The 26031-nt window shown below is 43.8% G+C and overlaps 1 protein-coding gene across 1 annotated transcript in view; it reads right to left on the reverse strand.

Moving 5' to 3' along the window:
* The window catches only part of SPAG17 (sperm associated antigen 17), a gene marked incomplete at its 3' end in the record, with an annotated part of 339719 nt that overhangs the window by 212492 nt on the left and 101196 nt on the right, over nucleotides 1–26031 (reverse strand). The window contains exons 2-3 of the mRNA XM_082247915.1: nucleotides 15779–15919; nucleotides 11941–12000 (exon numbers count right to left, since the gene is read on the reverse strand). Coding sequence (XP_082104041.1) covers nucleotides 11941–12000; nucleotides 15779–15919 — 201 coding nt within the window. The remainder of the gene's footprint in view (nucleotides 1–11940; nucleotides 12001–15778; nucleotides 15920–26031) is intronic.

Consider the following 26031-nt stretch of genomic DNA (forward strand, 5'->3'; position numbering starts at 1 on the left):
GTGTAGCTTCCGGGACGCCACATAGCTAGCGGGAGACCGACAAGCGGCTGGACGGTAACTGTGAGGCTGATACCATTGATATGCTGTTGATGTTTTTACCATTGTGAGTGTAATGGGAGAGGGTTTTATTAATAAAGGTGCATTTGTTATCAAACGTTACTGCCCTATGTGCATCTTTCTTACTCCCTTATACGCCTGCATGGTCTGAGGACACTTCGGCTGAGAAGCAGTGTGACTAAGGATAGAGTCTGGTGACGATTCATGGGAGACATACCATCTGATTACATGCTTTATGTACACTGAGTTCTGGTAAGAGCATTACCTTTGGGACTTGCACGTGGTGAGGTGGAGGCTTATTCCAGGCAACCGCATTTATCTTGGTGTGCGTTGTTCCTTTTCCATGACCCCACTGGAAGTTTAGTTGGTGATGGACTCTGGCACCTATATGGACTCTAATATTTTGCACACTGTTGAATGTTGATAGCTCCGCTAATGCAGAGTTGATTTCATTTTATCTTATGTTATTTTCACTTTAAGATTGTGATTTTAATTGCTAGCGCTGCTTGCGTTTATTAACTTGGTTGATACGCACCTTATATACATTTTATCACTACGAGGCAGCAGCTTTTACATATATTTCTTAACGTTTTATATCTTATGGTCTATGCGCACATGAGATATTGCCATATATATTACCAAAGCGCTGGGTGATTGGGTTTAAGTTTTCTTGTACTCAGTCCTTTTCCACAGTTCATGTGTATGTAAATGTATTGATTCTGCACAGTACCACTTCTCCTGTCCTGTATGCTGGGTGTAATTCTCAGTATCTGTTCTTACTCTGTATGTATGGACTCTGCACAGTACCACTTCTCCTGTCCTGTATGCCAGGTGTAATTCTCAGGATCTGTTATTATTCTGTATGTATTGACTCTGCACAGTAACACTTCTCCTGTCCTGTATGCCGGGTGTAATTCTCAGGATCTGTTATTATTCTGTATGTATGGACTCTGCACAGTACCACTTCTCTTGTCCAGTATGCTGGGTGTAATTCTCAGTATCTGTTCTCATTCTGTATGTATGGACTGTGCTCAGTACCACTTCTCTTGTCCAGTATGCTGGGTGTAACTCTCAGTATCTGTTCTCATTCTGTATGTATGGACTGTGCTCAGTACCACTTCTCTTGTCCTGTATGCCGGGTGTAATTCTCAGGATCTGTTATTATTCTGTATGTATGGACTGTGCTCAGTACCACTTCTCTTGTCCAGTATGCTGGGTGTAATTCTCAGTATCTGTTCTCATTCTGTATGTATGGACTGTGCTCAGTACCACTTCTCTTGTCCAGTATGCTGGGTGTAATTCTTAGTATCTGTTCTCATTCTGTATGTATGGACTCTGCACAGTACCACTTCTGTGCAATTCTCAGTATAGACAGATATGTAGACAGATAAGGACAGACAGATATTGCTCTGAGCTCCGTGTGTGTTCTTGCTGGTAATAATTATCATATCATCCATCAGACGTGTAATTTTGGCCTGTGTACAGTTCTCATCCTCCAAAGCCCCGGGCCCCCCTGTCTTCGGGCCCCCTGATGGGAACATATGCTTGCTGCTGCCTTCTAGCGAGCCCTGAAAGAAATTCCGCAATGTCTTCCATATGAGCGGGATTAGACGCGCCATGGAACGACTGTTGAGATACGAGATCCTGAGCGCTCCAATACTTCATACATCGGGGGGGGATTGTACTGTGTGTTCCCAACTGGACTCCATCCATAAAGGACATCTCCAGCCACCGATCACGGGAAATGCTCTCCTATGTTCTCAGAGAGTCGGCTTCCTCTGCGCCATCTTCCCCCAGAATCCCAACAGATGGTGGACAATGACATCCAAAAATAATTGGATGTTCCCAATGTTCATCACTGGTCTGATGGGAATTCCTTGTCCTAAACTGGTTCCCACAGCCACCAATACTCCATAACGTCTTCCTCTGGGGGCCCATGGTCAGATGACAACCCAAATAACCCATAAAATGACTCCAATCAAATATCTCACTTTGGAGTTTTATAGGTTTAAATTGAAGCCCAATTGAATTTCAGTTTTTAGATGTACAGATCTTCTAAAACTGACAGAAAAATAAAAATGTCTCAACCCTGTATAGCAGCCTAGGAGTGCCATCTACACTGCAAGCAGCTCCATGATTGGTTAACTACTTTGTTTAGGAGCCGGGACAGAGCTACAAGTCACATGTCAGACAGCTCCTGCAACAGGAGGTTCAGTTTTGGCAGATACCTTCTAAGAGTCATCCACTATCAAAGGGATGCAGATGTGGCAGCTTTTCTCATTACAACACTGGGATTGCTCAGGTGCCTAGAATAATGGGAGACCCTTTCTATTCTATAGTAAATTTCTTTAGAACAGAAAAACGTTGAGTTCCATATAATGTAAAGAATTTACAAAGAAGGTTCTATTTTCTTTCCGAAGAAAAATAAAGATACACTTTAAAAGTCCACTATAGAGAAGGATATCATGTTGTAGGAACCGTATGGGAGGGGATATTGTGTTGTAGGAACCGTATGGGAGGGGATATTGTGTTGTAGGAACGGTATGGGAGGGGATATTGTGTTGTAGGAACGGTATGGGAGGGGATATTGTGTTGTAGGAACCGTATGGGAGGGGATATTGTGTTGTAGGAACCATATGGGAGGGGATATTGTGTTGTAGGAACCGTATGGGAGGGGATATTGTGTTGTAGGAACCATATGGGAGGGGATATTGTGTTGTAGGAACCGTATGGGAGGGGATATTGTGTTGTACGAACCGTATGGGAGGGGATATTGTGTTCTAGGAACTGTATTGGAGGGGATATTGTGTTGTAGGAACCATATGGGAGGGGATATTGTGTTGTAGGAACCGTATGGGTGGGGATATTGTGTTGTAGGAACCGTATGGGTGGGGATATTGTGTTGTAGGAACCGTATGAGAGGGGATATTGTGTTGTAGGAACCGTATGGGAGGGGATATTGTGTTGTAGGAACCGTATGGGAGAGGATATTGTGTTGTAGGAACCGTATGGGAGGGGATATTGTGTTGTAGGAACCGTATGGGGGTAATAAATGTAATTATATTATTGTATCAATTCTTCTTTTTCTCCACATTTACATGAGGACCAAGCTGACCAGAAAAAAAATCAGGGGGGTTGGGACAAACCATACTGCTCAAAATTGTTAGCTCTTATTCATTTTGCTTAAACCTTTCTTCCAAAAGAAAAAAAAAAAGTGATCACTGGAGTTGCTCCTTAAAGTGTAGGTTCCAAAAAAACAAAAAGTGAACTGTGCACCTTAACCCAACTCCCCCCCCCCCCCATGTGATAAGCTGTTGCTGTTAGTGCCCATGCATCCACTGTAGCAGTCTGGGCATGAACATTCTACACCCCCCCTCCCCCCGCAACTCTACTTACCTCCATAGGTGATGAGCTGTTGTCGCCCACTCAAATGCAGTGTTCCACTAGGGATCTTCTCCTTCTTCTTTCTGCAACACTTCTGGGACGGATCAGAGCAATACCCTGTGCTGGCGCTAACCAATCAGAATTGGTCCGTCCCAGAAGCCCTGTAGAAAGAAGAGGGAAAAGAGTGGGGATCCCTAGTGGAGTGTTACATTGGCTGGATGGCCACCTACAGTTTATGGAGGTAAGAACAGTGGGGGCAGGAGGGGGGGGGGGTTGCTGAACAGGTGAAATAGTCCTTTAAAGAGGTCTCACTAGGGCCCAGGGGACAAGGTGCCTGTACATAGTATTCTTTCTGGTTTTCATTGGTGTTGTGGAGCGTTGATGGTGCACTCTCCTTCCTTCAGTGCTGTTCAACCTCGCTGCTCATTAGGAGTCAAACAGCTAATTAAGTGCGATTGACAGCGCTTGCCTCCAGTAGGAGGCGCGTGTCTGAGACCAGCGCTATCACTACTCTTCAATGAAGGGTGAGGGCACATGTCGCCAGAGGGAGGGGATGTTTCAACCAGAGGAATGAGACATCTTATCAAGGGGGAGGGAGTGTGTCAACCAGCAGTAGGGGGAATGTTAGCCAGAGGGAGGGGGACATGTCAGCCAGAGGGATGGGACATGTCAGCCAGAGGTAGGGGACATGTCAGCCAGAGGTAGGGGACATGTCAGCCAGAGGGAGGGGACATGTCAGCCAGAGGGAGGGGACATGTCATCCAGAGCGAGGCGACATGTCAGCCAGAGCGAGGGGACATGTCAGCCAGAGCGAGGGGACATGTCAGCCAGAGCGAGGGGACATATAAGCCAAAGCGAGGGGACATGTCAGCCAGAGGGAGGGGACATGTCAGCCAGAGGGAGGGGACATGTCAGCCAGGGGAAGGAGACATGCCATCAAGGGGGAGGAAGTGTGTCAATTATCAGGGGGGGGATGTCAGCCAGAGGGAGGGGGAATGTCAGCCAGAGGGGGTGGGGGACATGTAAGCCAGAGGGAGGGGGGCATGTAAGCCAGAGGGAGTCAGCCAGGGGGAGGGGACATGTCAGCCAGAGAGAGGGGACATGTCAGCCAGAAGAAGAGAGTTTGTCAACAAGGGAGAGGGGACATGTCAACCAGAAGAAGAGAGTGTGTCAACGAGGGAGAGGGGATGTGTCAGCCAGGAGAGTGTGTCAACCAGGGGAAGGGGACGTGTCAGCTAGAGGGAGGGGGTGTGTCAACCAAAGAGAGGGGGTGTGTCAACCAGAGGGAGGGGACATGTCAGCCAGGGGGAGGGAGTATGTTAACCAGTAGGAGGGAGTATGTCAACTAGGGGGAGGGGACATGTTAGCCGGGGGGAATGGAGCTTGTTAACCAGTGGGAAGGGACATGTCAGCGGTGGGGTGGAGCTTGTTAACCAGGGGGAGGGGACATATCAGCCAGGGAAAGGGAGTGTGTCAACCAGCAGGAGGGGACAGCATGCGGCTACGACATGTCAGCCAGGGGGAGGGGACATGTCAGCCAAGGGGAGGTGACATGTCAGCCAGAGGGAGGAGACCAATCAGCCAGGGTACATGTCAGCCACAGGGAGGGAGTGTGTTAACAAGTAGGAGGGAGTATGTCAACCAGGGGGAGAGTACATGTCAGCCAGGAGGAAGGAGAGTGTCAACCAGGGGGAGGGAGTGTGTCAACAAGGGGGAGGGGCATGTCTGCCAGGGGGAGGGAGTGTGTCAACTAGTTGAAGGGACATGTCAGCAGGGGGAGGGAATGTGTAAACCAGGGAGAGGGGACATGTCAGCAGAGGGAGGGAGTGTGTCAACCAGGGGGAAGGAGCTTGTCAACAAGGGGGGAGAGGACATGTCAGCGGGGGGGGGGGGGGATGGAGCTTGCCAGCCAGAGGGAGAGGACATGTCAGCCAGGGGGAGGGGAGTGTCAACCAGGGGGAGGAGGTATGTCCGTGCGATGCTCCTGTTGCAGTGAAACACATCCACAGGACTGAATGCAGCATCAGCATTCAGCTTTATCATAGCAACAACGTAAGTGCAGGATCTCAAAAGATATTATATATAGATTTGTAGATCTGTGTGTAACGGAACCGCGATGCACACTGTGCTTGTGGACTACCGCCAGTATACAGCTTCCAAATCCTAGCCGCCCCCATACAAAACTAGCCGACAACTTAGCTTGTGCAAGTTAGGGAACCTTCTCCTTTATTGAACAGTTTCACACTCAATTTATACACACATGAGCACAACCCCCTCCTGATCAAATGACCCCAACAGGTCAGGTGCCTGATTACATTATTATATGCAGATGAAATTGTATACAGAAATAGAATTAATCTGAACTAACTATCTAGCTATCTTGACAGAAACAATATGTGAGTTCATTAACAATTAACAATGGGACAGACCGGCTTAACAGAGTCCACATCACACCTCAATACACAAACAATAGGGAGAGCCTGTCTCTGACATTGAAGTTCAATACACATTATCATAAGTGTAAACACAGAACCTATTTGAAGCAATCCAAACCATTAAGTATCTGTCTTTCACTCCCAGTGATGGTGAGTACCGTCACACTTTGTATTAAAAATCATTATTTGGAGCTCAGTTCCCGACATGCGTGCTCACAATACAGTTGGGCTTAGCTTGACCTGCCATCACTGCTGCTGTGGTCCTTGGACACTTCCTCCAGCCTTCTAACTAAAGGTCTGTACTTTATACGGACCTGCAACTGGAGCAACCGCATTGCCCCCATAATTCCCTGATCACCACTGCAATGCTTTGCAGGCTCAAATGCAAAAAGGTGGAATGTGCCTTTAAATGTCCATCTAAGACTACCCTTTCCACAGGGTGACAACGCTGATGTGTGATTTTGCTGCAGATTAAATGGTATTGTCACCCTATTACAGGAAGCAGAAGAACAACAGATCTACAGGCAGGATCAACAGAAAAAAACAATGTTACTGTAGCACCCTCCTAGGTAGGTAGGTGCTAGGTAAATGCATTGATTGCTCCTTCTGCTTATCAGGGGAGCCTGATCTATTAGGTTGCCTGTCACATGTTTCCAGGTGTGATTCACTGGGTCTGAGAGAGTGTCCTCACTGCATCCAAAGAGGGAGCTTGTTGGACAGTGGAGGAAACCCAGCCAGTGACACATTGGCTTTCCAGTGGGAAGGAACTCTTGCAGTGCCTCCTGGGATTGCTCAGGGTGTCTTTGACGGGAAGCAGAGTCCCAGGAGGAGGCTGACGGCTGTCTCTCCTCCTGCTGTGTATGAGGAAGGTGGTCTTAGGCGGTCGGCCTAGAGAACCAGGTGTGGAGCTGAGCTGCAGAGGATCCAGAGTGGCTTTTGTGGGAGTCCCAGTGGGAAGGAACTCTTGCAGTGCCTCCTGGGATTGTTCAAGGTGTCTTTGGCGGGAAGCAGAGTCCCAGGAGGAGGCTGACGGCTGTCTCTCCTCCTGCTGTGTATGAGGAAGGTGGTCTTAGGTGGTCGGCCTAGAGAACCCGGTGTGGAGCTGAGCTGCAGAGGATCCAGAGTGCTGACAGTGGAGCTGCTGGCAGAGTCTCTCGGAAAAACTAGTGTCCGCGAGTACAAAGGGACATGCCAAAGGGTCGGCCCCGGAAGGGGGACCACTCCAATCAAGTCAGGGGGTCAAGGAGCAAGCTCACACAGAGAGAATTACAGTAAAGGGGGCGCTGTGTAGAACCCTGAAGAATAGGGACAAAGGGGGTGCCTAGTTGGGCCCTGAAGAGCGATTCACAGAGCAATACAAGTTTATTAAATCTTCTTTACTGCTAGTGACAAGGTGAAGCAGCGGCCTTGCTGCACTCAGCTATATCTAAACGTCCCAGCAAATTGTGCATAGTTCATTCAAGTTGGAGCATCCCACTCATCCCTTCTCTTATCCAAGTTCTCAAATAAAACACAAAAACAAAACCCCTAGACTGTTTCTTGACTGAGCCAAGCACTTTAAAGATGCTAAACTGTTGTGATGTTGCTATGGGTAACTCAAGGGAAAATGTAACCAGCAGCTCCCAAGGGAGTAGTGCTACATTACAGTTGCTGTTGTTGTAATGCTACGGTTACATCACTTTGATTTTAGTTATGAAATGTGTGAATGTCCCTTTAAAGCTCCCCGAGCTATTTAATTCTCTCTCTCTGTCGAGCGCCTCACATTATATGGAGGATAAAAATAAAAAGTACAAAAACAAGCAGTAAAACATAAAAACAGCTTACGACGGCACACAAAACCTCTAATAAAATTCACATTTTTGGCATCACTATAAACACGCCAAGTCTGAAAATAAGTTTATGGCGGCGTTTTAGCTAATTCTGTGAAATCAGCGCAGAGTGGGATTACGGTCCGATGTAGTTTTCATATTTAAGGCTCTGGGTGGGTTTGCGTCCTGCCATTCTGTAGGAGAGCAGATCCATAAAACATAAGACGTAAACATTGAGCGCTTTCATCTCGCCCTTTACTGGATGTTCTGTATATAATGCTGCCTTGGTGTAAAATGTGCCGCCATCTAATAACATGGTGCGAACAGCAATAACACAGAGCGCTCGTTCCCAACCCGAGGTCCCCCAGAGGTTGCTGGGGGGTTCCTTGGGGGAGTTGCAGCCTGACCTTCCGTCTGACGGTGCCGGCATTGTTCCGGGGGCAAGGTCACTGGGTACAGAGAGCGGTGTGCCGCTAAAGATTAAGGTCAGGAGAGGCTGACTATGGTCTCTGCTTCTGTCAGCATAGGTTCCCCCTGTCACTGTCCAGGTCGATGGTTGCTAGGACCGCCAGCATCCTAACAACCAATGATGAGCTTGTACCCCTGACTTTTAATAAAATAAAGTTGTATCTGGCCCTTTTAGCAATGGTGGGGTGCTTCAACTTCAATTCTTGTTACATCAGAAATTTAAAGGCCCTCTGATTCCTTCTGTATTAAATTGTATTTTAACTGTACTGTCTGCCCTCATGTTCTAAAGTGCTGCGCAAACTGTTAGCGCTATATAAGAAGAATAATAATATTATTACACACACACATATATACACATATATATATATATATATATATATATATATATATATATATATATATATATATATAAATATAATAATATAAAAATTATATATATATATATATATATATATATATATATATATATATATATATATATATATATATATATATATATATATATATATATATATATATATTCTCCCTGCACCCATGGCTCCATGCAAGATCTCACCTCGTAGAGTTTCAATGATCATGAGAACGGTGAGAAATCAGCCCAGAACTACACAGGGGAATCCAGAGGAGAACTGGGTGAAAGTGTTGTGGTCAGATGAGACCCAAAATCAAGCTCTTTGGTATCAACTCAACTCGCCGTGTTTGGAGGAGGAGGAATGCTGCCAATGACCCCAAGATCACCATCCCCACTGTCAAACATGGAGGTGGAAACATTATGCTGTGGGGGTGTTTTTCTACTAAGGGGAGAGGACAACTTCACCGCATCAAAGGGGCGATTGACGGGGCCATGTGCTGTCAAATCTTGGGTGAGAACCTCCTTCCCTCAGCCAGGGCATTGAAAATTGGTCATGGATGGGTATTCCAGCATGACAGTGACCCAAAACACACGACCAAGGCAACAAAGGAGTGGCACAAGAAGAAGCACATTAAGGTCCTGGAGTGGTCTAGCCAGTCTCCAGACCTTAATCCCATAGAAAATATGTGGAGGGAGCTGAAGGTTCGAGTTACCAAACCCTCCTGAGATGTGTGCAAACCTGGTGGCCAACTACAAGAAACGTCTGACCTCTGTGATTGCCAACGAGGGTTTCTACACCAACTACTAAGTCATGTTTTGTGAAGGGGTCAAATACTTATTTCACTCATTAAAATGCAAATCAGTTGTTAACTTTTTTCAAATGCGTTTTTCTGGATATTTGTGTTGTTATTCCGTCTCTCACAGGTAAAATAAACCGACCAATAAAATGATAGACTGATCTTTTGTCAGTGAGCAAACATACAAAATCAGCAGGGGGTCAAGCATGGGCGTCCGCATGGGGGGGGGGGGGCAAGGGAGGGCAAGTGCCCTCCCCTGGAATCTCAACTTCCCTTTAAAAGTGGTTGTTAAGCCTGGTCTGGTCTGTTTAATAATCCTGTGTGCCCCTGGTCTGTGTTTTTAAAAAATAAGCCGTTCTTTACCAGTTTTCAGAGCGCCGATCGCCGCTCACGTGACCCGCCAGCTCTCTCCTGTCCCTGTCTGACAGCTGCCTGCAGCGGGCGGGGCTGAGGATTCCCCCGCTGACGTCAGTCCGGAAGGGAGGTGGAGGGGGGGGGAGGGTCCGAGAGGAGGAGAGAGGCTGTGGGTCATGTGAGCGGTGATCAGCGCTCTGAAAACTGGTAAAGAACGGCTTATTTTTCTCCTTTAAAAATAAATATTCGCAAGTCGCGGCTTGCGCGGTGACTGACATCAGCAGCCGTGCGGACCACTGTCCTCAGCCCCAGACCCTGGTGCTATCATTCCAGGACAGGAGGAGCCCAGGGCAAGGAAATTGAGGAGATTTGTGGCCCCCGTGCACAGAAGCACGGCATGCACGTGACATCACAGCACGTACAGACATTACGTGGATGCATGTGCCGACTGCACGGACCTAAAACAGAGAGGGTCAGCTTTGCTTTTGCATCAGGTTTCTCAAACCTTTGAATGCCTGCGCTTTATGTGATAATGACTAAGCCCCTCCCCATTCATGAAATTGTTGAAAAAGGGGGGAGCATGGCTTACCTAAAAATGATGCCCCCCCCCCTGGACAGAGCCGGGACAATGGGTGGGCAGGAGGGACGGCTGCCCTGGGCACTGTGGTAGCATGTGAGGTGATGGGGCACCACAAGTAGATTGGGGGGAGGGGATTTGGGGAGCAGCAGGAGGTAAAAATTGTTCTAGGAGGGGAAAATTTGGGGGGGATTTGTCTTAAGAAGGGGGGATTGAGGAAAAGCATTTGCGCTAGGAGGGTTTTTGGGGGTATTGTGCTATAAAAGGCAATATGGTGGGGGGGGGGAGCGAATTTGTGCTAGGAGGGGTAATTTTTTTTTGGGGGGGAAGGGGGGATTTGTGCTAGTAGAGATAATTGGGGAACATTTTGCACTAGGAGGGGAAATTGGGGGGGGGGGAGGGTTTGTGCTAGGATGGGGGATTAAAGAGAGGAGAATTTGTGCAAGGAAGGGGGACTTGGTGTGGGGAGGGAAAACCTGAGGGGTAGGGGATTTGCGCTAGGAAGGGAGAATATTTTTTTTTTTTTGAGGGGGGGGGGGGGGGAATTGTGTTGGGAGAATTTGAGCTGGGGAGGGCAAAGATTTGGGTTTTTAAGCAGGGGGATGGATTTGTACTGGGAGGAGGGGGAATTTATGCTGTTTTTTTTGGGGGGGGGGGGGTGTTGCTGACACATAATGCTCATACATCTTGAGGGTGGAGGGGGGGTGCAATTTGGTATGTTCGCCCTGGGATCTACATGACCTCCTCCCGACACTGCCCCTGGAAAAAGTTCTGCGGACGCCCATGGGGTCAAGTACTTTTTTTCCTCACTGTAAAGAATAGAAAGAATCAGGAATTTACCGCATTATGACCACTAGATGGAGCTGGTTTATTGCTTATAATCATCAGCTCCATCTAGTGGCCATACTGCAGTAATTTTCTCATTCACTCTATTCTGTATGAATGAAGAACATCCGACCTGGAGGGTAAATAGACCAGTAACATTCGATTTTGCTCGTATTTGCACAATTTCACAGGACGAATAGCTCTATAATATCCAACAAGGGGTATTACTTAAACTCTAAACTTCCTGCATTACATTATATGTAAAATAGTTAAAAGAGGAGTATTGATAAAAAGAACAAAAAGCGCACCAGGCGTGTTCGCCCTCTCGCCAGTCTTCCGCCATGATGGCCTGGTAGCTGCTGTAATTAGAGACAGGATCCTGCAGACCTTTGCCTGAGCCAATTACCCTCTTTGATGGAGAACAGTCTAACGCACACACACCGCTTTTTTTTCCCCAAATCACAAGCCCATAAATAACCTGTAAACCCCGGCTTGAGCAGGAGATCTGTCTGGGAAATGCGGAGTTAAACCAATAAACTTAACAATCGAGTATGTGTTAAATGAGTCCTGGGGGGGTTTGTTACAGCAGCCCCTCCCCCCCCCCCCCTTTCCTGACCGCAGAGAAAAAGCCGTATTTTTATATATTGGCTTAAAACTGAGATGCATTAAAATTTATGGGGCATGTCCGGGTGAAAACGCAAACACAATATTTTGGTATGAAGCGATGTGCGGGCCCCGGGGCTCTGCAAGATTGTTAATAGAAGGTTTGTGAGGACCGCGGCGAATAATCGCCGAGTTTTATGAGTTTGTACATTACGCTCAAACATTGCAAGATGCAGATCTGCCCTGTGAATGCACAAGCGACCAAAACACGATCCCCTACCTCGTAATACAGGGGGGCGTCCTTTGATTTCTTGATCTTGGGGTTGCCCAGCTCATGGACCTAAAAAAAAAATATATACAGCCTGTGTTAAAGAGACAGTCAGTCTAAAAGTTCTTTATACAAGAGCAAATACAAAGATGAAATACATATATATAGGAGCTGCTTTACCTGCCAGAGAATTTGCATTTCTGTCCATCCAGTCCTGTGATTTTCACACCTCTGCCACACAGTGCAGTCCTCGTCTGGCAGGGCAGGAGAACTCATTTTTTTTTCTGCTGCAGTTTAGTAACACTTGGGCCCATTTCACATGATCCAGTGCACTTCTCCAGCAGCGTGGGAGCAGAGAAAAACACTGGGTGAAAGGCACTAGTAGCGGAGGACCTAAATACCATCCCAGCAGCCAGCATCAGGTGGAAAATTATTACAGGGATCTGCTGGCTGCTGGGAGACACCTGCAAGTGGACACCAGAACTACAACCTTCCGCTCTGGGAAGCACAGTACCACCATAAGGTGATCCAGGTGCTGACTAGAGATGGGCTCTGGCATGTTCAGGATCCTAGTCCAAACCCAGCATCCTGATCACACCAGGAAGCAGACACTGCACACCACCAAACACAGGCAGGGAGACATATCCCTGTCTGTGCAGCTGCGGACCGGGAAATGTTTCATTGCCTGAGATTAGCAGTGTGCAGTGTCTGTTTCCTGATGGGATCAGGCAGGTGGGTTGGGCTAGGATCCTGAACACGCCAGAGCCCATCTCTAGTCCTGACACATACTGAAATGGGTGTGAACTGGCCAGGTAGGAGATACAACATTTTTCCTTGTCTTATGGTGGGACTACACTGGAATAGCCAGCCAACGCAGATCTACTGGCCCTAAGGCCCCTCTCACACGATCTGGTGCACTTCTCCCACAGCGCGGGTGCAGCGTAGTGTCCCTGTGGTTTTCTTGAGGGTTAGCTAGGCCTTGCCATAGATTTCTATTATGTCCTGCGGTTTTGTTGTGCTTTCTGAAAGCGCACAAAAACTGTGGGCTATTCCAATGAAATCCCACCGCAAAAAGGAAAAATGCTGCATCTCTTACCTGGCTGGTTCACACCCGTTTCAGTATATGTTAGGACCTGGACCACCTGCCGGTGGCACTATGCTTCCCAGAGCGGAAGGGCTGTAGTTCTGGTATACACCAGCAGGTCAGGATCAGAATAAATGGCAAGCAGTCTTTGGCAGCAGAGCAAAACACTGGGACAAGAGGCACTAGTAGCAGAGGATCTAAATACCCTCCCAGCAGCCAGCATCAGATTGAAACTGATTACTGGGATCTGCTGGCTGCTGTGAGGGTATTTAGATCCTCTGCTACTAGTGCCTCTTTTCCCAGTGTTTTTCTCTGCTGTCAAAGACTGCATGCCATTTATTCTGATCCTGACCCCAATCTTGCTCCTGCCTGCATCTGGTGCCCTACTGCTTCTTATCAGCTCCTCTTGTTCCTGATCCCAGTCCTGGTTCCCCCTTCCCATCTGCTCTCCCTGCCATCTCTGGGAGTTTTTCAGTCCGGTTTCATGAGGTAGGTAAATGACCTATAGCAATGGCATCATTCAACTTTGGTCAAAGCTGTTTGATTTTATCTACAGGCAGCCGTTATCTGCATAGGAAGTTTTGCTGGGGGAAGGTGAAATATGCCCTTAAGCCACACTATACACTTTACCCCCCTCCCCACCTCCAGTATTCCCCCATTAAAAATCGTTTTCCTATTTAACTTATTATTATACAGGAATATTAACCCTAATGATCCCCAATCAACTCCTTTCTCCCTAGATATAATTTTTCAGATTTTTTTTTTGTATTGTATTTTTTTTATCATTAATTTCTCCATATTCCAAAAAATTGTGGCAGAAAATAACAACTTTAAAAAACTCACAATACCTCCTAATAAATACCTTGGGCAGTCTACTTTCCAAGAAGGCATCATTTAGGGGGTATTTGTACTGTCTTGAGATTTTGGGGCCTCAAGAAATGAGACCATCAGTTCATCAGGATTGATCAATTTTCAGATATATATCCCATAGTTTGTGGACTCTATAACTTTCCTACAGACTAATCATTATACACTTATTGGGATTTTTTTTCTTTTAGAAAAGACATGTAGAAGAATACATTTTGGCCTAATTTTATGAAGTAATTTGATTTTTTTAGATAGGTTTTATAACAAAAATAAAAAAAGGTTTTGGTCTTTTTCTTTTTTTATAATAATAAAATTTATTTAAATTTTGTTTGGGTACAAGGCTGCATGACCGTGCAATTGGCAGTTAAAGCAGCGTAGTGTTGAACAGCAAAAAATGCCCTGGTCACGAATGGGGTAAAACCTTCCAGAGGTCAAGTAGTTTGTTTCTCTCTATCTCCTGTCTGATCAATGTTTATAAACAATGTTACTTTGTATCTCACCATCTCTTGTCTGATCAATGTTTATAAACAATGTTACTTTGTATCTCACCATCTCTTGTCTGATCAATGTTTATAAAAAATGTTACTTTGTATCTCTCCATCTCCTCTTTGATCAATGTTTATAAACAATGTTACTTTGTATCTCTCTATCTCCCATCTGATCAATGTTTATAAACAATGTTACTTTGTATCTCTCTATCTCTCGTCTGATCAATGTTTATAAACAATGTTACTTTGTATCTCTCTATCTCTCGTCTGATCAATGTTTATAAACAATGTTACTTTGTATCTCTCTATATCTCGTCTAAACAATGTTTATAAACAATGTTACTTTGTATCTCTCCATCTCCTCTTTGATCAATGTTTATAAACAATGTTACTTTGTATCTCTCTATCTCCCTTCTGATCAATGTTTATAAACAATGTTACTTTGTATCTCTCTATCTCCCGTCTAAACAATGTTTATAAACAATGTTACTTTGTATCTCTCTATCTCCTGTCTGATCAATGTTTATAAACAATGTTACTTTGTTTCTCTCTATCTCCTGTCTGATCAATGTTTATAAACAATGTTACTTTGTATTACTCTATCTCCAGTCTGATCAATGTTTATAAACAATGTTACTTTGTATCTCTCTATCTCTCGTCTGATCAATGTTTATAAACAATGTTACTTTGTATCTCTCTATATCTCGTCTAAACAATGTTTATAAACAATGTTACTTTGTATCTCTCCATCTCCTCTTTGATCAATGTTTATAAACAATGTTACTTTGTATCTCTCTATCTCCCATCTGATCAATGTTTATAAACAATGTTACTTTGTATCTCTCTATCTCCCATCTGATCAATGTTTATAAACAATGTTACTTTGTATCTCTCTATATCTCGTCTAAACAATGTTTATAAACAATGTTACTTTGTATCTCTCCATCTCCTCTTTGATCAATGTTTATAAACAATGTTACTTTGTATCTCTCTATCTCCCATCTGATCAATGTTTATAAACAATGTTACTTTGTTTCTCTCTATCTCCCGTCTGATCAATGTTTATAAACAATCTTACTTTGTATCTCTCTATTTCCGTCTGATCAATGTTTGCAAACATGTGTCTGATGGTCAGTTAAGTGGTTAATAGTTTTTTTTTATTTGCATTTATTTTACTACTTTTTTTCAGTGTATCAGAAAAGGGAAAAAAAAAACACTTTTTTTTTTTTAATTATTTGCCACGCCATCAGAAACCCCATTATATGGTCTTTTTAAATGGGACAAACTATAGTAAAAAATGTATACTTTTGATTTACTATAAATTACTGCTACAAAGAGAAACAAAAATGCATTTTTTATGTCGTTTTGTTTATAAATTAAACCGCTGTCTATAGACAATGAGGCTCCATACCTGCTGCAGGACCTTGTCCCAGGACACCAGACTGAAGAGCCTGCGCTGGGGGGCCAAGACGGCCTGTGATAGGGCCCGGGTGTGCACTTCATCCTCCTGCTGATTCTCAACCACAAAAGAGATGCTCACTTTCCACTTTTCCTGCAATGATAAAATTGGTGAGGAGGTAAGAAACCAGCTGCAAAAAAATAAAAAATAAAAAATCTAAATTTTCTTGGAATATAATTTTATTATTATTATATTTTTATTTTATATATAATATATATATTATAAAATATATAAATATTATAAATATAAATATATATATTTATATTAATATATACATTTTATATATTATTATGTATTGAAAATAATCGTCTTCAAGAGGACCAGTCACCAATGGGCATTGCAAGCAATCTGAATCTGCAATTATAAATCTCAAAAAAAAAAAAAAAAATCTAAATTTTCTTTGAACATAATTTTATTATCATTATAAATTTTATATATTATATATAATATATACATATTATAAAATATATAAATATTATAAATATATACATTTAAATATTAATATATACATTTTATATATTATTATGTATTGAAAATAATCGTCTTTAAGAGGACCAGTCACCAATGGGCATTGCAAGCAATCTGAATCTGCAATTATAAATCTCAAAAAAAAAAAAAAAATCGAAATTTTCTTTGAATATAATTTTATTTATCATTATAATTTTATTTTATATATAATTATTATAAATATATATATATATATATATATATATATTTTTTTTTATATATTGTTATGTACTGAAAATAATCGTCTTCAAGAGGACCAGTCACCAATGGGCATTGCAAGCAATCTGAATCTGCAATTATAAAACTCAAACAAACCTGCACTAAGAATTAATTAATAATCACCATTGCAGCTGTTCAAAGGGTTAACAATAATCAATCATAAAACGCAGTGAATCATAATAAAATTTGTGACAAATAATTGTAAGCAAGTGTACAGTGAAAGTCCAAAACTATTTTTTGTTGTAAGCAAGTGCTCACTGAAAGTCCAAAAATAATTAATCCAAATAAAGTGTTTCACAACTTAACCACTTCTGGACCGGGAGATTTTACCCCTTAATGACCAGACCATTTTTTGTGATTCGGCACTGCGTTACATTAATGGACAATTGAGCGGTCGTGCAACTCTGTACCCAAATAAAATTGATGTCCTTATTTCCCTACAAATAGAGCTTTCTTTTGGTGGTATTTGATCACCTCTGCGATTTTTATTTTTTGCGCTTTAAACCAAAAAAGAGCGAAAATTCTGAGAAAAACAAAATTGAAAAGTCAGCAGCCACAAATAAAAAAAAAAAAACAATATTTTCCACTTTCTGCTATATAACATTCCCAATAAAAAAAAAAAAAAATGTAAAAATCTAATTTTTTCATAATTTTAGCCCAATTTGTATTCTGCTACATATTTTTAGTTAAAAAATCCCAATAAGCTTATTTTGATGGGTTTGCGCAAAAGTTATCACATCTACAAGCTACGGGAAAGATTTATTTAATTTTTTTTTTTTTTACTAGTAATGGCAGCGATCTGCGATTTTTAGCGGGACTGCGACATTGCGGCGGACAGATCAGACCCCTAACTGACATTTTTGACACTTTTGGGGGGACCAGTGACATTACTACAGTAATCAGTGCTAAAAATATGCGCTGTTACTGTAATAATGACACTGGCAGGGAAGTGGTTAACCCAGGGGGCGATCAAAGGGACTCGCAATCCTGATTGCCTATTGGCCAGTGAGCCAATCAGGAGACAGAGAGGGTGGGGGCCGAACCACGGCTCTATGTGTGGACACACAGAGCAGCAGCTTGAGTGCCCCCATAGCAAGCTGCTTGCTGTGGGGGCACCCGGCAGAAGAGAGGAGCCAGGAGCGCGGACGTGGGACCCAAAAAGAGGAGGACCTGGGCTGCTCTGTGCAAAACCACTTCATAGAGCCGATAAGTATGACATGTTTTTCATTTTAATGAAAATAAAAATTAAAGCTTTACAATTACTTTAAGGGCATTTATCACCACAATTTAAAACTCCTTTTTGAATTCCCCTTGTGCATATAAAAGCACAATTTTATTTCTGTTTTTAATTTGCTGTAGCTCCACCCCTGCTGAAGCCCAATTTATGGCCAAAGCAGTTACAGCACAGCACGGGTCAGTCAGCACTGGTGGGACTGTGGGATTTCTGAACTGTTACAGTGGATGTTTACTACCAGCCCACAGATCTATCACACAGCCCCGCAGTGCTGACTGTTCATTCACAGCAGTAAACAATCAGTCAGCACTGGCAGGGCTGTAAACGAACGTCCTCAGAATTTACAAAGTGAAAATCTTATAGATGGGTGCGGTGCCTGGTGCTGTGCTGTAGCTGCTTTGGCCATAAATTGGGCTTCAGCAGGGGTGGAGCTGGTCTCCAGCGTGGGCTTCCTGCCAGACAGGAGTGCTGTCAATCAGCCCTCATTAAGTATTTCTCTCCTTGCTGGCACTGTGGTCAAACAGGGGTGGGGGGGGGGGGGGGGGTGAGCTGTCTGACTATGCTGGGCACAGCACAAATTAGAATGGGGCCAAGGCCTACATGTACTTGGTCTCCTGGGTGATTTATTACGATTTATGAAAGAATGTCTATAGCCCCTTAAGGCTTGTTCTACAAGTTATTTCAGTGAAATTAACAATTTATATAAAGACAAGTTGGAGGAGGATAATTACGATGTGCAGAGTAAATATGTCAGGATTTATATTGCACCACCAGCTTGTGCAGTGCTTTTCAAAATAAATAAAAATAATAAATAAATAAATAAAAAATAAACAAAAAAATAATAATAAATAAATTCAATTTAAGGCAAAAGAGTTATAGGAGGGCTCTGCCAATGAGAGTTTACAATCCAAAAGGGGGGGGGGGGCAAGTGATGTAAAATTTAATAACTGTGAGGGATGTGTTTATGGAGAAGGTATAAGTTCAGTTGTTAGGTGCGGGCAGGATAGACTTGCCTGAAGAGATGGGTTTTCAGCGATCACCTAAAGGTGGACAGAGTAGGAAATAACTAGACAGATTGGGGTGAGGAGTTCCAGAGGATGGGAGAGGCTCTAGAGAAGTCTTGGAGGAAAGCAAGGGAGGATGGGATGAGGAAGCTACAGTGCAAGAGGACATGGGAGGAGAGGATAGTTTGGATAATATTCTAAGACGAGGTTGGTGATGTAGCCAGAGCAGAGTTGTGGATGGTTTTGTATGTTGTTAGAATTTTGAATGTTATTCTTTGGGTGATTGGGAGCCAATAGAGAGATTGGCAGAAAGGGGTAGAGGGCACTGAGTGGTTGATGATGTAGCTCTGAACAGAGGTAACGGGAAGCCAGAGAGGGGTGGACACCGAATAGAGTAGTTGGTGATGTAGCTCAGAGCAGCAGTAAAGGGAAGCAAATGGAAGGTTCAGTAGAGAGGAGTGGTGGACACTGAGGGGCTGGTGATGTAGCTCAGGGCAGAAGTGAAGCGAAGTTAGTGGAGGGACTGGCAGAGAGGGGTGAAGGAAAGTGAATGGTAGGATTGGCAGAAAGGGGTGGTGGACACTTAGTGGTTAGTGATGTAGCTCAAAGCAGAGGTGAAGAGAAGACAGAGAGGGGTGGACACTGAGTACAGTAGTTCGTGATGTAGCTCAGAGCAGAGGTGAAGGTAAGCCAGAGACGGGTGGATACTGAGTACAGTAGTTGGTGATGTAGCTCAGAGCAGAGGTGAAGGGAAGCCAGAGACAGGTGGATACAGAGTACAGTAGTTGGTGATGTAGCTCAGAGCAGCCGTAAAGGAAAGCCAGTGAAGGGTTCAGCAGAGAAGAGTGAGGGACACTGAGGGGCTGGTGATGTAGCTCAGGGCAGAGATGAAGAGAAGTTAGTGGAGGGATTGGCAGAGAGGGGTGGAGGACACTGAGGGCGAAGGAAAGTCAATGGTGGGATTGGCAGAGAGAGGTGGTGGACACTGAATGATTGGTGATGTAGCTCATGCTTGACGTGAAGGGAATCCAGCTGGTTTTGTATGTTTTTAGAATTTTGAAAGTTATTCTTTGGGTGACTGGGAGCCAATAGTGAGATTGGTAGAAAGGGGTAGTGAGCACTGAGTGGTTGATGATGTAGCTTAGGGCAGAGGTGAAGGGAAACCACTGGAGGGATTGGCAAAGAGAGGTGGACAATGAGTACAGTAGTTGGTGATGTAGCTCAGAGCAGCAGTAAAGAGAAGCCAGTGGAGGGTTCAGTAGAGAGGAGTGGCGGACACTGAGTGGCTGGTGATGTAGCTCCGGGCAGAGGTGAAGAGAAGTTAGTGGAGGGATTGGCAGAGAGGGGTGGAGGACACCGAGTGGCTGGCGATGTAGCTCAGGGCAGAGGTGAAGAGAAATCGGTGGAGGGATTGGCAGACAGGGGTGGAGGACACTGAGGGTGAAGGAAAGTCAATGGTGGGATTGGCAGAGAGAGGTGGATGGCACTGAGTGGCTGGTGATGTAGCTCAGGGCAGAGGTGAAGAGAAGTTAGTGGAGGGATTGGCAGACAGGGGTGGAGGACACTGAGGGTGAAGGAAAGTCAATGGTGGGATTGGCAGAGAGGGGTGGAGGACACTGAGTGGCTGGTGATGTAGCTCAGGGCAGAGGTGAAGAGAAGTTAGAGGAGGAAAAGGCAGAGAGGGATAGAGGGCACTGAGGATGAAGAAAAGTCAATGGTGGGATTGGCAGAGAAAGGTGGAGGACACCGGGTGGCTGGTGAGGTAGCTCAGGGCAGAGGTGAAGAGAAATTAGTGGAGGGATTGGCAGAGAGGGGTGGAGAACACTGAGGGTGAAGGAAACTCAATGGTGGGATTGGCAGAGAGAGGTGGTGGACAGTGATGTAGCTCATGGTTGACGTGAAGGGAATACAGTGGAGAAATCAGCAGAGAGGGGTGGAGGAAACTGATAATACCTCACACATTTTGGCATATGTGCTCATTGTTAATAATAATAGTAATTATTAATAATAATAATACTCCGTTATTTTTTTAGACATGGTGATCTATCCTTGAAAAAGGCTTTCGCCGAAACGCGTAGGATTATTTCTGGACTTTTTACTCTGAACAAGTTCCAGGCCTGACACACATGCATGGAACATTAAGAGAAAAATGTCCAAAAAAGTCACCCTAATTCACTTTGTCACCTAACTTCTTACCTCTTCACTTCTCCACAAATGGGCCTTTAACCCACACATGACAATCTGTCTATTACCTTGTAAAAACCTTGTAAATAAATCTATTGGAATTTTATGTCTATACCAATTCTTTATATACTTGCCCTGAAATCCCCACATAACCTGGTTTGAGCCACCAAATCTACACACATACTACTCCAGGGACAGTGGCAAAACCCTTATTGCAAAACCATTTAGAGGATCAACCCCCCTTTTCTCGATAATACCTCACACCACTTTCCAAAAAAGGGTAATTTGGGGGATATTTGCACAACCCAACATTTTAGATTTTCCTTACTTTTATTTTATGAGACTCGGCGATAATGGTCACCAGGACATAAAAAAGGTGGTTACAGGGACAGCAATAACAACCTCACAGAGGGTATCTAACCATTCTCTACTCCTTGGCTTTGTACACTCTGTTCCCCATTATTCAAAAAATCAAAAAATACAATAAAAAAAATTTGGCTGGAGTTGGGCCTTTAAAAATAAGTGGACAATTTTCTCACAGCTATAGTTACTAAAACTTTTTTATGGCAATAATTGGATCCAGGAAATTACCCTGAATGCCTTTGCGGGGTCACAGTTGCCCGAGGAGTTGTGTCTTGCCCTCCCCAAAAAAAGAACTGTTGAGTTGGCAAAACAAAGCGACTTTGCCTACTCAGCTACGAATAAGTCAAGTGACACAAAAAGCAAAAAAAAAAAAAAAACAATGATTACATCGGTCCCTCGGAGGGTCCTCTGGCCCAGGCAAATAAGTAAAAAATGTGTATTTGAAGGGTGTTGGCGCTCGCCCCAAACCCCTGCCAGCTGTTCCCCCCTTATTTTATGGATATTTATATCATAATCTAGCAGCAGATGAAAATTGTATTGAGGTCATCATTTTCTCCTCGGCAGAATTCAGCCTGGATTTCACCGCCGCCAACACGAGACATAAATAGATCTCGCGGCCTCTTCTGCAGAAATTATTTTTTTATTTTTTTATTTTTTTTTTCTCTCTCTCTCTGCCGAAATTTGTAAGTTGGCCGGAGAGTGACGGGGCTTCAACAAGCTAATAAAACTGAAAATCCTGGTTTCATCATCTTTTCCCCTAATGCCGAGTGCCAGCCATGCCAAACGCTGAGCTCATTCCGCTAACATTTGTTTCCAAATGATCTGTGAGAGGCGGGGTTTTCTTTTTTTTTTTTTTCTTGTTCAGTGATTTACTGAATCCAAATAAAAAACGAAAAAAAAAAAAAAAAAAAAAAGAAGGACTTTTTGATGGATGAGTTTTCTGTTCGTTGAGAAATGAGAATAGGGAGCTGCAGATTTCGTGCCGTGGCCAAGACTAACACCTTCTAACAAGGAGGAACAAGCTGCGGAGCCGCGCCGGGTGTTGTGTCAGCAGAGCCGGGGCTGCTTGTGGCAAATGTTAAAACGTTTTAGCTACGCGCCTGTGGCAGCCATTACTGTGCGGGTGTAAGGGGGCGCTCCGGGCAAAACTGAAGCCGTAAAAAGGAAAACATAAGATCCAGAGTTTTACATCAGAGATCCAATTTTTATCCAGTTGTGAACACTGGACACGATACGTGTGCAACAATATAACGAATCAATGGAACAGAGGAAGTATATCGTACGCCCGGCCTATCTGCCCAGCTGCTGCTCTCCCCCCTTTACAATTGCAGGAAATTCTAAATTAGTCGGGAGACTCTGCAAATACAGAAGATGAAGAAGCTGCTGCAAAAAACAAAAAAAGCAACCATCTGACATACAATGTAACATTTTTTTATAAACATTGATCAGACTGAAGATAGAGAGATACAAAGTAACATTGTTTATAACAATCTCCCATCTGATCAAGGTTTATAAACAATGTAACTTTGTATCTCTCTATCTCCCATATGTTCAATGTTTATAATGTAACATTATTCATAAACATTGATCAGACAGGAGATAGAGAGATACAAAGTAACATTGTTTATAAATATTGATCAGACAGGAGATAGAGAGATACAAAGTAACATTGTTTATAAATATTGATCAGCCAGGAGATGTAGAGATACAAAGTAAGATTGTTTATAAACATTGATCAGACAGGAAATAGAGAGATACAAAGTAACATTGTTTATAAACATTGATCAGACAGGAGATAGAGAGTGTGACAGGATGTCAGGAATATGTGACAGGAAGTCAGGTAAATCTGGGGATGTAGTCACAGACATGAGATACATTCCCACCTGGTTTGGAAAGTTCACCAATTAGTATAGGGTGTCGGCTGAAGAGATAGCCAGCAGGAAGTTGAAAGGCCTTCAGCTGTTCGGAATGAGGAAATGAAGGCCTCTATAATTTGTCCAAAGGAAGTTCTATTGATTGCTGCCTCCTGTCGCTGTGTGAGCTGGGAAGAGGAGGACAGTCAAGACGTGTGCCTCCCGACGCCGTGTGGGCATGGGAGAAGGACTGCTGCCTGCTGTCGCCGTGTGGGCTGGGAGAGGAGGACAGTCGGATGTGTGCCTCCCGACAAGCTGTGTGAGCATGGGAGAAGACCCCCTGAAGTGATGAGTACTAAGGAGGGTACAAAGTGTGAAGACTTCTCACGGGTGAGAAACTGAACTATTTCTATGTGGAAGAAATAAAAGGGACATGTTCAATGTGAAGAGGAAAAGGGACATGTTGAATGGACATTTGTTATGTGAAGATAAAAATGGACTATTGAGTGTCTGCTGTGGGATCAGCAAAGTCTGCCCAACAGTAGGTTGGAGACAGACTCTTAGGTAGGTTCCAGTGTGAGAAGGTAGCCGCCCACAGAGGCAAGGATTTATTTTGTGTTTTATTTTATTTTGGATGTTTTTGCTGCATGCAGTTTGAAAGAAGAAAATCGCATGATCAAACCAAACTGTTGTTTGCAACCACTTCTCGGCTATCTATTTGTGTAAACGCACCCCCCAAGGGGTCATCCACACCCGCCACCGAGCGAAACACCACAAGAGATACAAAGTAACATTGTTTATAAACATTGATCAGACAGGAGAAAGAGATACAAAGTAACATTGTTTATAAACATTGATCAGACAGGAGAAAGAGATACAAAGTAACATTGTTTATAAACATTGATCAGACGGGAGATAGAGAGATACAAAGTAACATTGTTTATAAACATTGATCAGACAGGAGATAGAGATATACAAAGAAAGATTGTTTATAACAATCTCCCATCTGATCAATGTTTATAAACAATGTAACTTTGTATCTATCTATCTCCCATCTGTTCAATGTTTATAAAGTAACATTATTCATAAACATTGATCAGACGGGAGATAGAGAGATACAGAGTATCATTGTTTATAAACATTGAACAGATGGGAGATAGATAGATACAAAGTTACATTGTTTATAAACATTGATCAGATGGGAGATAGAGATACAAAGTAACATTGTTTATAAACAATGATCAGACGGGGATAGAGAGATACAAAGTAACATTGTTTATAAACATTGATCAGACAGGAAATAGAGAGGTACAAAGTAACATTGTTTATAAACATTGATCAGACCGGAGATAGAGAGATACAAAGTAACATTGTTTGTAAACATTGATCAGACAGGAGATAGAGAGATACAAAGTAACATTGTTTATAAACATTGATCAGACGGGAGATAGAGAGATACAAAGTAGCATTGTTTATAAACATTGATCAGACGGGAGATAGAGAGATACAAAGTAGCATTGTTTATAAACATTGATCAGACGGGAGATAGAGAGATACAAAGTAACAATGTTTATAAACCAGCCCTGCTTTGGGGCCCAGTCACACCAGAGGTGTTGGGCTGAGTTGCTCATCGCAGGTCTGACGCAATGTAAAGCTGAAATCCCATTCCCACCAGCACACCGGTAAAAATGGTGCATGCTGCATTTAAACACAGCACAGCTCACTGCAACATAAGACAATGCGTCACAGCATGCATTAAGTAGAGGACAAAAAAAAAAAAAAAAGGATTTTCGGCGGCTACTCTAAAAAAAAAAAAAAAAAAAAAAAAAGTACGTCAACGAACATTAAGACGCATGAAATGCAATGGAAGTTGTGTGACTTAAAGCCTTAGTGAATCGGCCTCTTTATGCACCAACTTCCTGCAATCACATGACAAACTAACCAAGATTTATTTTTGTGAGATCATTAAGCGGATTGGTTGGCGAACCTAAAACGGCAGGATAGCTGGGACTTGTAGTACCTCAATGTCTGCAAGCCTAAAAAAGTGCCTTTACTGGTGATCTCCAATGGGAGGGGGGTGAAGAGCTTCTCAGCCACTGCACCACCCTGATGTTTCCACACCGCCTTCCCGGCCTGGTTCACATTAAGCGCACAGCTTGGCGTCAGGATCTGCAAGAAGCGGCGGAGTGATTCACACAGGAGGGGGGGGAAGGCTCTGGCCGTCCAGCACTAACACTGATACCGATGACCAGATTATTGGGTGTAAATGATGCCTTTTAGTGGTTATGTGTACAATAAAAAAAAAAAGCAACCCCCGCAAGCTCACACCCTGACACTTTTGCGGCAAGAAGCTACTCCTGTAGCGCATCAGTGCGTCCACCGTGTGGCAGTATACCTCCACCTAACCCTCCGCTGCCGGGGCTCTTGGGGGGACAGACAATTATACTGGTGTTGGGTGATGCATGAAGCATTCGCTGCAGCTGTGGGCGAGAGGGGTCTGTGGGAGGGAGGGTCCCGCTCAACAGGCGTTGGGGGGGGGGGGGGGGAATCTGGTGAAACCCTCAATACAATCATTGTATTCCGATCGGAAATACGCCCAGGCAGACACAGCTGCGCTTGCAACAGAGCCCAGGAAGGCACGGGACGCACAGCGGCTGACCGTCATATGGCGGTTTTAACACTTTCAGCGCCACTGACCGATCTGGAGGGTCAGAACGAATCAGCTATCGCGTCAAGATCAGCTATTATTTGCGCATTTCTGCGCACTGCACAATGGCGTCACCAAATCCATTGCTCCTTTGTGCCCATTATGGAACATTTTGCGCCCGGAGTTCAGCTTAA

This window comes from Pelophylax lessonae (assembly GCF_965119305.1).
Source record: "Pelophylax lessonae genome assembly, chromosome: 2".
NCBI lineage: Eukaryota > Metazoa > Chordata > Amphibia > Anura > Ranidae > Pelophylax > Pelophylax lessonae.